The following is a 13,351-nucleotide window of genomic DNA, read 5'->3' on the forward strand; positions in this document are numbered from 1 at the left end:
GGTTGGGGATGTGGCTCAGTGGTTGGGTACTCTGGGTTCAATCCCCAGTACTAAAGGAAAAAAGAAGACTGTGGGGTCACTGCCCAAAGCACCCAGGAATCCACTAGTCAAATGGGGAAGAATCAAAAAAACCAATGACTGTAATTAACTGAAACAGCTCATACATAAAAACCAATGACTTCGTAATGGGAAAATGACAGTAATTTTCAAAGGTTGACTTTCCAGCACTTTCTAAGTACAAAAAAAATGATGAAGCCATTGTCTTGCCTTTCCTGTATATCCAGGTAGTAAAGTAACTGCTGAAGGAAAAAGTGCTAATAAACACAGAAGGGCTAGGCCATCTGTAATCCCTAACCATGGGTCCACGGACAAGGGTAGATAAGACCCTTAGGCGGAAGGGTAATAATGGGGAACCTCAACAAACATGGATCTGGTGATGCCCGTGGATTATCCTTAAGAAAAACAGAACCAGCCAACGTTAACAGCCTTGCAGTGTGGCGCAGCGGTAGATTCATAGCACCAGGAAGACGTTTTCACACCAAAAGAAAAGGGGCGAGTCCAAGTGTCCAGGAACAGGTGTAGCTGCCAGTTTCCAGAAAGCACTGGGGGCGGGGCAGAAGTTAATCAATGCCATAAGAAAGCAACCAACAAAAGTTCAAAGTGTGGGACGTGGTACAGGACAAACAGCTTTTGGGGGGATGGAAGGGTGGAGGAGGGTAAGGTGTCTCAACAGAAACTGGACTTTGGATTCCGACTCAAGCCACCCACATGCATCGTAACCTGTCAGCGTTGCCATTTCCAAGGATGAGCTGACACCATGCTTGGATTTGCTTTAAAAAACACTTCTGAGGCTGAGGTGTGGCTCAGCCAGAGAGCACAAGCTTTGCAGGTGCAAGGGCCTGGGTTCCAACCCTAGCACCATCAAAAATTTTAAAAATAATTTTAGTTGGTCCTTTTTGTCCCTGATCCCAGTAGAGTCTGGAGTTGGTGGCGCCATTCCTTATCAGCCAGGGCCAAAACCAGCACTTGGGTTATCCCTGCTTTCTTTGAGTCTGTGCGGGGCCCAGTACATGCCTGGGACACACGTAGAGGTGGGGTCCTGAGAAAGCAACAGCCATACATCTGGAGACAGATAAAACATGGATGTGGAGCCCTGGAGACTCCTCATACTACTCTACTCTTGTAGGTCTGAAATTTTCCAGAAAGCGCATGCACACACACACACACACACACACACACACACCTTCAAATCTTCTGCTAGAAAGCAAGTAAGTATTATACTTAGAAAAGAATTACCTGGAATACTTGTTAAAATTGAATCTGGGGCCTGCTCCAGACCTCCTGGATCCAAATCTGAGGAGGAGACCTTACCAATCTGCCTTCTTAGAAGCTCCCCCCTGAACCCAGTGTGTCCCAACTCAGGTCTGCAGGCCCCAGTGTGGATCACCAGCACCTCTGTGAGAACAGCTTCCATACAGTGATGAAGGGAGTCAGGTGACAGGGTGAGGGGTCAGTCCCCAGAAAGGAAGTGGACACAGGGAAAGGAATGGATGCTTGGGGTGGTGATGTGAGGGGACATATCTTAAGGCTAAGGACACACACTTTTGTCAAGAAAGAGACTAAAGACAGGAAAGAAGTTGCTGGGGCTACGATCCCAAGACAGCCTGAACAGGGAAGCCCAGTGGGAGGCTTGGCTTGGACACGAGGACAAGCACGTCCAGCCCAGTAGCCAGGAGCTATGTGCAGCCACTGAAACATGAAATGTGCCACTAGAATAAAATGCCCTCTGGGCTTCAAAGACTAGTATTTTAAAAAGTCAAACTATCTCAACAAATTAGTTACACTGAGCCAGACAGTGGCACACACCTGTAATCCTAGTGATTCAGGAGGCTAAGACAGGAGGATGCCAAGTTCAAGGCCAGCCTCAGCAATTTAGTGAAGCCCTAAGCAACTTAAGTGATACCCTGTCTCAAAATAAAAAAAAATTTTAAAAGGGCTGGAGATGCAGCTCAGTGGTTAAGTGCCCCGAGTTCAATTCCCAGTACCAAAAAATAAATAAATGAATTTGTTACACTGATTATACCTTTAGGTGATAACATTTTGGATGTAGTGTTTAAGTAAAATATAGTTGTTATTAAAATTCATTTCACTTGTTTCTTTTTTGAATTATTAAATGTGGCTCTTAGAAAAATTTAAATTACACATAAAACTCATTCGAGGTTAGCATTACATCTCTATTGGAAAATGCTAATCTAGAAGTCGTAGGTGCCCACCAAAAACACCTAACTCAAATAATCATCTCTTTTATAACCCCCAAATCAGCCTCAAGCTGATTGGCCAAACTGGTTAAAAAACAAACGTGCTTCCTACAACCAAGTAATTATCAGAACAGAAGAAACTGCAGTGAGGAGTGAGCACAGGTCACCTGTTCTCAGAGGCAGCCACATTTAGCAATTAAGTCGCTAAGGACAGGCTCCAGGAAGCGGCCACAGGAAGGACATCAGCAAACACTAAACCCCTACTAAGTTCCAGGAAAAAGCCGGCTCCAGTCGGGTCAGGTCAGGTCCCCACCCTCAGAAAGCTGCCCAATGGGTCTTGGTTATTATCCAAACTTAAAGAGCAGGAAAACAGCCACATGTTGGACCTCCAGTCACGCGGTCTTCCCCACTCCTTTGGGTCAGATCTACATTCTCCAGCCGGCCTGTACCCCACTTCTACAATTGGGGGGGGGGGGAGGGCGACGTGAGGTGCTTCCTGGGCCTCTCCCATGTTCTCACAAATCCCTCCTCCCCATCCTCCTCCAGGACCCTGTGGTATGCACCTGGATCTTCAACCCCTGCCACCTCTTAGTGCCCCAAAGATAAGAGAGCAGCAGTGGGTGTTTGCTTGGGGGTGGCCTTATCTAAGATCAACACAGTGAGCCGGCTCCTGTCCCCTGTAGGTGCCCGGGTCGCCATGGTCAGGCACTGTCTGTTCTGGAGTGTTTGGGGTAGGAATGGCTCTGGAAAAACCCACAGGCCTCCAAGGCCTCCAGAGTTCTCTCCACCTCCACCTTTGGCCCCTCCTGGGCTCAGGTAACGACAAGCTGTGAAAGCACAGGTGCTGTCGGGACGTGGGAATGTCGGCCACCATTGGTAGATGACAAAGTTTCTCTCCAGGAGTTTCTCAGCCCCCACATTCTCCCTAGGGATGCAGCCCAGCCTGCGATTCCTGCCCGAGTCTCTATAAGGGCCCAATCCCCACAGAAGGCCATCTCTTAAGTCAGGGTGGACCCTGGCAACTGTCTGTTCCGCTGTCCTTGTCCTCCTGACTGGACACAGGCCATCTTCCTGAACACCACGGTCACCATGGAAGCAGATGGCTATCGGAAAGCACCACATCACGAGAAGGGAGTCCTGGCTTTGTCCCAGATCTGCACGGCTTTGGGCAAAGTGCAGCCCTATTGCTTTCTAGGTTTTCTCCCTGTAAAATAAAGGGCTCAGGCTCGGGGGCTTTCAAGTCTTCTCAACTCTTTCATCCATGCTATGGTTTGGGCTCTCCCAGGTCAAAGGCTCCGTGGCCGCCCTCCCACAGACAGACCTCGAACTTCTCAGACTAGCAGTTTTCCAGGCCACCCCAACAGGACCTCAAACCACGTCCAGCCCTTTGATCACTCAGCCCTGCTGCCGCACAGCCCATTCGGCACCTGCACCTTCCCGCATAGCACTCTGCATCCCAGGCCGCCCCAGGCCACCACTTGGCCTTCCTGCAGCCTCCCACCGTAGCCAAGCCCCAGACTGAAGTGAGTCCCTCCTCTCAACAGTGAGGCTTCTGCACAGGCGACTCGCTGGACCCTGGGGAGCAGCTGTCAGCATCTACAGGAAGCACGGGGAGTGAGGAACTCCTGGGCTGATGGTGCAATGGCCTTGACACCTGCTTGCAAGTCCTGTGGGCCTGGTTCAGAAGGGCTGCGCAGCCTATGTGGCTTTCCCAGGATGTTCAGGATCTGCCTGGGGCCAAACAGCTCACAAGGCAGGCACCAGTGCAGGGCTGGGGACTTCCCCAGGTCCACTCAGTCTCCCTCCCCTCACCCTCAGGACCACAGCCTCAGGGGAAGGCGAGCCGTTAGGGGCTGGAGTGCTGCTCTAGGTGGTCCATCCCCAGCACCTCCAAAGAAACAAAAGCAACTGCCAAGGCCAAGACCAAGGCCAAGCCCAGAGCCGCTGGCACTACCAGGAAAACACCAAGTGTGGCCACCCTATACCTGCTCTTAAGGGAGCAGCAAGCGCCTCATCCCCAGTCCTCTTCATCTGTGCAATGGAACCTGCACTCACCGGGGAGGATTCTGTGACCCTGGCTCCTGCTGTGATCCAGAAGCTTTAGCTGAGAAAACAGGAGAGGACTGAATCAGGCCCCAGGGCCTTGCCCCCCAGGGCAGATACAGGGGAAGATGGGGGTCACGGATAGCAGAGCCCAGCACCTGCCTCACCTTACCTCCCCTCCCCTCCCCTCCCCCAGGGCCAGGCAGCTGGAGCAGTCCCACCTGGGCCAACCCAGCAATCTGCAGGGCAGGTGACCTCCACTGTTGACTCTACCCAGAGGACATGAACATTTTTAGTTCCCTAGGAATGTCCATCAGCCCACACAGGAGCCAGCTGCCTCTGAGATGAGGTCGCTGGATTAAAACAAACACCAGGCTTGCTATATAAGGACCAGGGGGCCCCTGGGCACCACCTTACCAGGAATCCCAGGTAGGCTCACTCCTCTTTATGTCTGTGTGTGCTTACAGGTCTGCCTTACTGTGTGCCCGCTGGCCATCTGCTTAACCTCTCTGGGCTCAGCCGACCCATTTTCACAAAGGGGAGAAGGACAACCAAGGTCAATGTGACAGCTCAGGGACAGGGCTCGATTTAAAAGCTGCCTCAATCCCAGGCTGTCCCCTGGAGATCCTGCTGGTTCAGCTTCATCATCAGGGACTAGGACAACCAGCACTGGGGTGGATGCCCCAAGTCTTTCCCACACCAAGATTCACAGAACCTTTATTTCTCCCCAACCTTGGAGAGGGAGACCCTCCCTACTTCACAGTCACCACTCAGGTCCTTGAGTCCCCTCACCTGTCCGCTGGGCTCCTTCCCAAACAATTCTGAGGCACATCAAGGGGATGAGACAGGCAACCTGGAAACCCTCTCTCCCTCAGGGCTACCTGAAGCCATGTTCTCTGCGGGGACCATCTGCAGCCTGCTGCTCCTCAGTGTGCTCTGGGTGGACGTGGCCATGGCAGGCTCCAGCTTCCTGAGCCCCGAACATCAGAAAGCCCAGGTGAGCCCCTCCGCTGCAAAGCCCCACATTCTGACGGGGGAGGAAGGTCTTGCCCCACTTAGCAACAGTCACGTGACCTGGGGCAGCAGCTCCACCTCTCCAGGCCTGTGCCTCTCCCAGAACACAAAGGAGGGCTCTAGGATTGGCCTGATTCTGTTTCTAGAAGGACACGGGGCGGGGGGGGGGGGGGGGGAGAACGACTCAGGACCCAAACAGAACTCTCTCCTCTCCAGCAAAGAAAGGAGTCCAAGAAGCCACCAGCCAAACTGCAGCCCAGAGCTATCGATGGCTGGCTCCACCAAGAGGACACAGACCAGGCGGATGGCGCAGAGGACGAGTTGGAGATCAGGGTTGGTGCTTCTGCATTTTATGCATCTGTGGCTGTGAAGCAGGGGAAGGGGCCAGGACAGGAACAGGTAGCTAAGAACAAGGGCTCAAGGATTATAAACTGTAACTGTAAATCAGCACCGAGATAGCTGAGCTTTGCACTGGGCTCTACAAGGTTTTTGGTCAGAGAATATTGTCGCCAAGTACCTGCTACAAGAGCGTGGCAACGTGAGGAGCCCGCCCCGCCCCAACCGCAGAGAGAAGGTGCTGGAGGTCTGCAGGCTGCAGAGGCAGCTGGTGAGCACAGAGCCAAGGCACCAGGAGTAAGAGCTGTGGGCAGGAGTGCTCCAGACAGAACCCTGGACAGGGGAGCTGGCTGCCAGCCCAGGCTCTAGCACTGACCTCACCTGCAGAAAGGACGGAGCAGGGCGGGCTGGTCTTTGCTCTCACGTATCTTGCACAGGAAAGGAAGACCTGAGACAGTTCCAGACGAGGAGGGAGAAGGGGATTTTACAGGGCCAGTCGGTGCAACCTCCCCAGGCTGGCTGGGGGTCCGTGCCCAGGGGGACACCCCTCTGGAGCTACCCTGGGATTCTTCTGGGGTACTTCCTGATGGCAGTTACCGTACAGCTGTGCCTGGAGCTGTGATCTCCTCCAACAATTGTTCTACTTCTATTTTTTTGTGATGCTGGGATCCAGCCCAGGACCCCACACATGCCAGGCCAGGGGTCTACCCCGAAGCTGCACCCCAGCCATGGTCTCCCTCATTCCATGCCATTTAATCTCTACCACAACCTGTGGGGTAAGCAAGGTGACACTAAAATCCACACTATGCAGACAGGAAGCAGAAGTTCAGAGAGGTGAACTCACTTGCCCAAGGTGCCAGGGCCAACATGGCAGAGATGGAGCCCGAGGTCAGGACTGGGTGCAGCCCCGCCCTCCTCTCTTCCTCCTCCTGGATCTGGCGACCACACAGGGAACATGATGGCCTAGGAGTGGCCTCTGCGGCCTGAGAAACAAGGACGCGAGTCCTCCCCTCGGCCTCCTTTACCTGTTCCCACCCTTCTCTCTGGTCAAAGGCCAATGACAACCTCAAGCTCTCCAAACCCTTCTCTGCTCCTCACTAGGACCCAGGCGTATTCTCAGCCCCAGAGGCTCCTAAGGGAATGGCGTGAATCCTTCAGCCAAGCCCAGGAATCATTCCTGTGGCTCAGCCAGCCCCAGCTAGGGGACAGCCACCCAGTCGGCAGAATTCTCTGCCTTACTGCAAATGGTGACAGGGTCCGGGATGACATGAACATGGCCTTGGAAGAAAGACCCACCTCAACTAGAGCCCAAGCCAGGAATGCCCAGAGGGGGCTGGGGCAGCCCAGAGCAGCTGCTGGCCCTGGGTGGCCTTGGGTGGCCTTGGGTGGCCCTGGGTGTACCTGACCGGGCCTCCCTCTGGGCACTGCCCTTCCTCCTGGAATCAGGTTTCAGACCTCTGCGACCAAGCCCCACCTTCACTGGACAGACAGACAACCAGGACCTACACTGAGGGGCTATCGAAGGTCTCATGCAGCCAGTCCACCTCACACCTGCCCTACTACACCACCCCAATGTCACAGCAGCCTGGCATTCCCACAGTCAGCACCCCTCGATTCCCAAGAACACTGCAAGGTGACCTGACCATACACAGTGGTCACAGGGGTAGAAAAAAACTGTCTATCAGCAGGAGGGACAGGAGGGACCTGAAGACCCCAGTCCCTAAAGAAACCAGCCCTGCACCCCACTCAGCTTTGCAGTGAGACCAAGCCTGCAGAGGGAAGGGGCGGCCATTCCCTGTGGCCACTCCCAGAGCCTCTTTACCCACGGGAACCTGAGCCCACCTGGTATGGACTCAGGCCTGGGTGGGTCTTAGGTCTGGCTCTAGTCCTTGCCCTCAACTGCCTCTGTGGCCTCGGGCAGGCTGTCCAGCCTCTCTGGGATCCTGCTGTGAGGACTAGCCCAGGCTCCCTTCCAGCACTAAGATTCCATCACCCACCCATTCAGACACTGGGTGACCACCACAGCCAGGCACCAAGGTGACCACCAGCAAGGAGAAAGGTACCGTGCCTGCTCTCCAGAGAGATCTACGATATAGCCACAAAAGTAGTTCATTCCCATCCACCCCAGAGGGTGTGAGCCCCAGTAAACCATCCCAGAAGATGGCTTGGAAACAGGGAAGGGGGACAGTCTCCCCCTAAGAAGAAAAGATCTGGCCTGGAGCATCTTTCTGGGAAAAAAATCAGCATCCAGTTTCATTTCCTGGGCCTGGGGGAGGAGCAGCTGGGGGAAGAGCAGGAGGAAGCACAAGGAAGCACAGAGAAAGGTGGGCCAGAACCTCAGCCAGGCTAGTGGCCTGCATGCTGGGAACACCCTGCCCCGCAAAGCTCCCCACTGGCCTGAAATGCGACCACCACCAGTGATTCAATCTTGCCCAAATTATAAGGGGGTGGGAACGCATTCTAGGAGACCTCCTTGAGGCTAGGGCCAGGATACATGAGAGAGGCTGGTGAATGTCCTCAAGATAGCAGCCAGGAGAACCCAGCTTCCTCCAGTGAGGGGACATGCTAGGGAGAGGGGCGGGGCGAGACCCTGACGCCCCTGCTCTACCCCCAGTTCAATGCCCCCTTTGACATGGCAATCAAGCTGTTTGGGGCTCAGTACCAGCAGCACAGCCGGGCCCTGAGGAAGTTTCTTCAGGACATCCTTTGGGAAGAGGCCAAAGGTGAGTCTTTTCCTGGGTCAGGTTAATCCCTTTGCCTTGAAATCCTAAATGGGAGCTGAGCCCACCAGAGCCTGCTTGCTGGGTGACACAAGACACCTCCTTCCCCAACTCTGCCCCTCCAACAGCTTCCCCAAATCCCTGCAGGAAGCAGCCAGGCTGGTCCTGGAGAGCCACACGGAGTGGAGTGAGCTTTTCAAAGCCTTTGTCAAAGAACACCATGTTGCAAGCACTGGCACCTTAGCCAGCTCTGGGGCCCAGGGGAGCCTTGACTCCTTAAAGTGGCTCCAGATCCCATCATGAATACATATGGCCACCTGGCATGACAGCACCTTGCCCATGTAACTTCACATCACATGGGAATTGGGGCCACAGCTGCCTTCAGAAGAGGCTCCACAGCCAGATACGCAAAGGATTCTGGATTCATTCTGAATCCCCAAGTATCTGGTAAAAGACCCCAGCTTGTCCCTGAGGGGGCAGAGCACCAGCCTCTGGAGGTGCACATGACAATCTGCCACACTCCTTCCTCACAAACATGCACCCCAATGTGATGCAGGCTGGGGGTGCTCACCCTGCTGCACAGACCAGAATCACACTCCACACTCCAACACCACCTCCCAACTCCAAGGACAATGTCCCCATCCCCGTCACCACATCACCTCCCCCATCACACTGTGGAAGGCCAGCAGGAGGGTAGCCTGGAGTTGTGACCCAACCTCTTGCTTTTCAGAGGCCCTGGCTGACCAGTGACCACCTCCAAGATGGGCCTGCTCTTAGCTTTCCTCCCAATCTGGCATTCAGATTGCTTCTGCACGACCCCCAGTCCTCCTGTACTAGGTTTGAGTGAATAAAACCTCACACTTTCACTTATGCCAAATGTTCAAAAGGAGGATTTATTTCACACCAAAAAAAAGAAAGAAAATTTCATGTTTTATTAAAAAAAAAAAAAAAAATCTTAGTCCACGGTCAATGGGAAGAGAAAAGAACACACCAACGCCCAGAAACCCAAATTAAACCTGCCTGTTCAAGCAGGTCAAGTGGAGGAGTGTGTGACGGGGTCCTGGAAGAGGAGGAGCAGGGGGAAGAGGGGGACAGGGCCTTGCGCCTCCACACGAGCGCCCCCTCAAGGCTTCAAAGCTGCACTGGAGCTGATCGGCAACCAGCAATATCTGTTATGAACACACAAGCCTTAGGTGACAGAGGAGTCGACTCACATTCCAGATCAGTCACAGGGCGATTAAAATAGGACCATGAGAAAGTTCCAGAATAAACCTGAAGTTAGATATCAAGGAGGTGCTTAACAACGCCTCTCAGGCCTGCCAGACGGGGCTACATGGACCTCCCCTCCTTCCTCCCCATGCTTGGACCAAGATCTGGGCATGGCTGGCCATCACCTGGCTTATGTTACTGGCACCAGGTAGCTACCACCAAACACTGCCCCAAGTCCAGCTCACAGAAGAGATGAGCCCTGACCCTTTGATCCCACCTCTGAATTCCACTCAAGAACCTACTCTCCCCAGGAAGAACGTCACCGTCAGTCACGTGCACATTCATGACCGTCTGAGAGCCAATTTCCTAGTGCTGGCAACAATAAATGGGCCACATGAGGGGGAGCCCAAAGATAAGCCCCTTCCAAACTCCCAATGCAGACAAATGAGCCCCAGGGCACTCTGCAGATACCAGATGGGGGTGACATGCACACCCTGGAAAACTTTTATGACAGAGGGCTTAGGGGCCACGTTCTGCTCCAGGAACACTCCGGCCACCCCACAGCCAATGCCATGGCCACTGGCCAGACAGGGCAGACCCTCAATCTGCAATCCAACTGCCACCCCTGCAGAGGAACCATGTGGTCCGTGCGTCCTTATCCCTCCTATCTGGAAAGACCCAGGAACCTGGGGCTCCAGCACCTCCAGCACCTCCACCACCTCCCAGCCCTTCCAAGTGCTGACACAACACAGCCTAGAGGCACGCGGATCCTGTCCCTGCACCTTAGCCCAGCACAGCGCCAGGTGGCCTGCACACAGGACAAGGCCAGGAACACACCAAAAAAGGTGTCCTGTTTCCATTCCCCCATCTCTCCTGCCCCAGTCCTGTGGTCAACCCCATCTGTCCCATAGGCATACGTATACCCTCCCATCTCCAGGACAAGTACCTAGGTGCCTGACCAGGTGACAATCAGTGGCTTCCTTGCTCCCAAAAGCATCTGTCTCAGCCTCAGTAACAATCACGAGGCTGGGGGTAGTTGAAGGGACTAGGCAGTCAGTGAGGTGGCAAGAGGGCAGGAAGAAGCTGGAAGTGGAGGGAAGGGCCTCACCTACTCCGAGGGCACCTGAACACTGACGCAGAGACCCACACACTAAGCCAGACAGCCCCGGATCTTGCCCACAGCCCTCCCTGATGTGGCCCCAGTATGGTCCAAGCAGCCCAGGAAATCAACTGACCTGGTGAAAAACCACACAGTGACTGGGCTTGGATGAGGATGGGGGTGGGGACCTGGCCCTGGAAGGACTCCTGGTCACCTGATGCTCCCCTGCCCCCTGCAAAGGCAAGACCTTGCCTATGCCTCCCCCACATGCAGCTCACTCAATGGAGCAGCGACACCCAGACTTGGGCTTCTCGGCAAGGCCAGGAGGCCCCAGGTGGTGCAAAGCTGGGGGCTTTGGACTCAGCCAGAACAGAAGGACCAGCCCCAAGATCCAGACCCACACACTGAACACCACAGGGTACCTGGCAAAGGCTCAGGCACAGAGGAGGCACTCAGTGACCCCAGCAGCCACCACTGACTTGCCCTGCCCTGCGCCAGGCACCTCTCTCACGACTGCGCACATCAGCGTGATCTCAGTTCACCTTCACAGCTAGCCTCTTTGGTTAGGAGAAACTGAAAGTTTGGAGAACACAGTGATCTTCCCAAGGCCACACAGCACCTACAGCAGCCTCTCAGGTGCAAGTTCCTCCCATCTGACTCCTCCAACTCCCAGTCAGCATTGCTTCCTGGCCCTGCTGCTGGTATCACTCTAACCCTGTTCCTTTCCTGTTCCTATGTTAGTTTTCTTAACACACCTCATGGGATTTTTTTTTTTTTTTTTTTTTTTGGTACTGAGAATTGAACCCAGGGGTGCTCTACCACTGAGCCTCACCTCCAGCCCTTTTTTAAAATTCTGAGACAATGACTAAGTTACTGAGGCTAGCCTCGAACTTCAGATCCTCCTTCCCCAGCATCCAGAGTCACTGAGATTACAGGTGTGCACCACCATGCCCAGCTCTTCATGCATTATTTAATGATACCATCAACTTAAGGGTCTCTGAAGTGGGGTGTAAGTACCCCTAGGGTGGGCAAGACTATGTGCTCAAGAAAAAAAAATATCCATGTGAAAAAATTTCTTGTCAGGTGTGGTAGTACATGCCTGTAATCCCAGCAAGTGGGGAGGCTGATGCAGGAGGATGGCAAGTACAAAGCCAGCCTCAGCAACTCAGCGAGACACTGTCTGAAAATAAAAAATAAAAAGAGCTGGGAAAGTGGGGTTGAGGTTAAGCACCCCTGGGTTCAATCCCCAGTAGGAAAAAAAAAATGTTTCTTGTTTTGTAATCAGTACAACAGGGCACATATTCAACTTACCACACACTGAGAGGTGTGCGCTCACTCTCCCATGACCATGCACCAACAGAAGAGGTGAGGCGCCCACACTAGGCAACGTTCCTGAACCCACACCCTCTTTAAACCACACTGAGGAGCACTGACAGGGACAGTGGGGCTGCTGTTCTATTGCTCCAACCCCTTGGCCATTCGTCCTTATTTAATACAAATAAATGATGCGAGGGGCTGGGGTTGTAGCTCAGTGGTAGAGTGCCTGCCTCGCACGTGTGAGGCACTGGGTTCGATCCTCAGCACCACATAAAAATAAATATATTGTGGAAAAAAATAAAAAATAAATGATGCGAAAAAAAACAAAGTGCCTACAGTAAATGATCAGCATCAACCCTAAACTCACCCCATAAAGGAAGATGGACACACCAGGAGAGCCCCAGGCAGAACAGCACTGAGCAGACAGCTGAACGTGTCTGACCGGGAAGGAACAGATTCAAAGTCACAGAACATGCTAGAAACACATTATGGACAATGTGTGAGGTGCGGCTAGAGCACGGGCCCAGCCTCCCTGGAGCACTGTTGGGGAGCCTTCCTCTGCACGAGTAGCCTTCCCTCCTAGCCACGAGCTGTGTCCAGGAGCACCAGGAACAGGGGTTGGGGTGCAGCTCCAGGCACAGCGCCAGGCCCTGGGCCGGTCCCAGCACCCAAACAACAAGGCCCACAAGCAACACCTTCATCTAACTGCCTGCCAACAGTGAAAGAGAAGTTCCTCCAGCTTTCCACCAAAAGCACTGGAGAGACCACCCCATCACACCCCCGTCCTGGAGTTTCCCTCCTCCACTGCTCTCCTTCAAGTAGGGAATGTCACCTATGTCCTCTGCACTGCTAGGAAGCCACAGCACATCCATGTTTCTAGGCAGCACTCTAGGAAGGTACAACCTGTTCTCACATCCGGTTTAATTTTACAGCGAGGCACGCAGACTTGGAATGTCTCCCAACATCAGATGCCCAGGTCACAAAGCCGGCCAACTCTGGGCTAACCTCTGCATCACTCACAGAACTCTGGACAGACATGGACACACGGGACTTGGAGAGAGGATCCGCTACTTTATTCCAGAGAGAAATGGCGAAGTGGGGGAGAGGCACAGAGGCACCCTGGCAGCGAGTAAGAGCCATCAAGCCAGCCATCCACCAACAGAACCTAACACAAGGCCAAACCGCCGCCAGCCCCACCAAGGTAAGGTCTCACCGTGTGACCCGCATACACAACAGTCCTAAGTCCTGGGAGAAAGCGGGCAGACAGCACCCTGTGCTCTTCCTCGGCAGGGGACTGACCTCAGAGACATCACGCAGTCCGCCTCACAAGCAGGCAGTGCTGACTTACAGGGGTT

General features: G+C 53.8%; 1 protein-coding gene across 2 annotated transcripts; it reads left to right on the forward strand.

The window, feature by feature from the left end:
* Window positions 1-4,615: 4,615 nt before the first annotated feature.
* Window positions 4,616-9,241, forward strand: Ghrl (ghrelin and obestatin prepropeptide). Of its 2 annotated transcripts, XM_046425703.1 has the most exons (5): window positions 4,616-4,730; window positions 5,177-5,298; window positions 5,532-5,648; window positions 8,266-8,374; window positions 9,102-9,241. In XM_046425703.1, exons 2-5 carry the CDS (start codon window positions 5,191-5,193, stop codon window positions 9,119-9,121), a joined length of 354 nt encoding a protein of 117 aa, XP_046281659.1. In that variant the 5' UTR covers window positions 4,616-4,730; window positions 5,177-5,190; the 3' UTR covers window positions 9,122-9,241. The 2 variants fall into 2 exon arrangements, with proteins under 2 accessions (XP_046281659.1, XP_046281658.1); XM_046425702.2 differs by lacking the exon at window positions 4,616-4,730 and having other exon boundaries at window positions 5,145-5,298.
* The last annotated feature ends 4,110 nt before the right edge of the window (window positions 9,242-13,351 follow it).

This window comes from Marmota monax, unplaced genomic scaffold (genome assembly GCF_021218885.2).
Source record: "Marmota monax isolate L192 unplaced genomic scaffold, Marmota_monax_Labrador192_F-V1.1 WCK01_AAM20220418_F8-fsc00028, whole genome shotgun sequence".
Lineage (NCBI taxonomy): Eukaryota > Metazoa > Chordata > Mammalia > Rodentia > Sciuridae > Marmota > Marmota monax.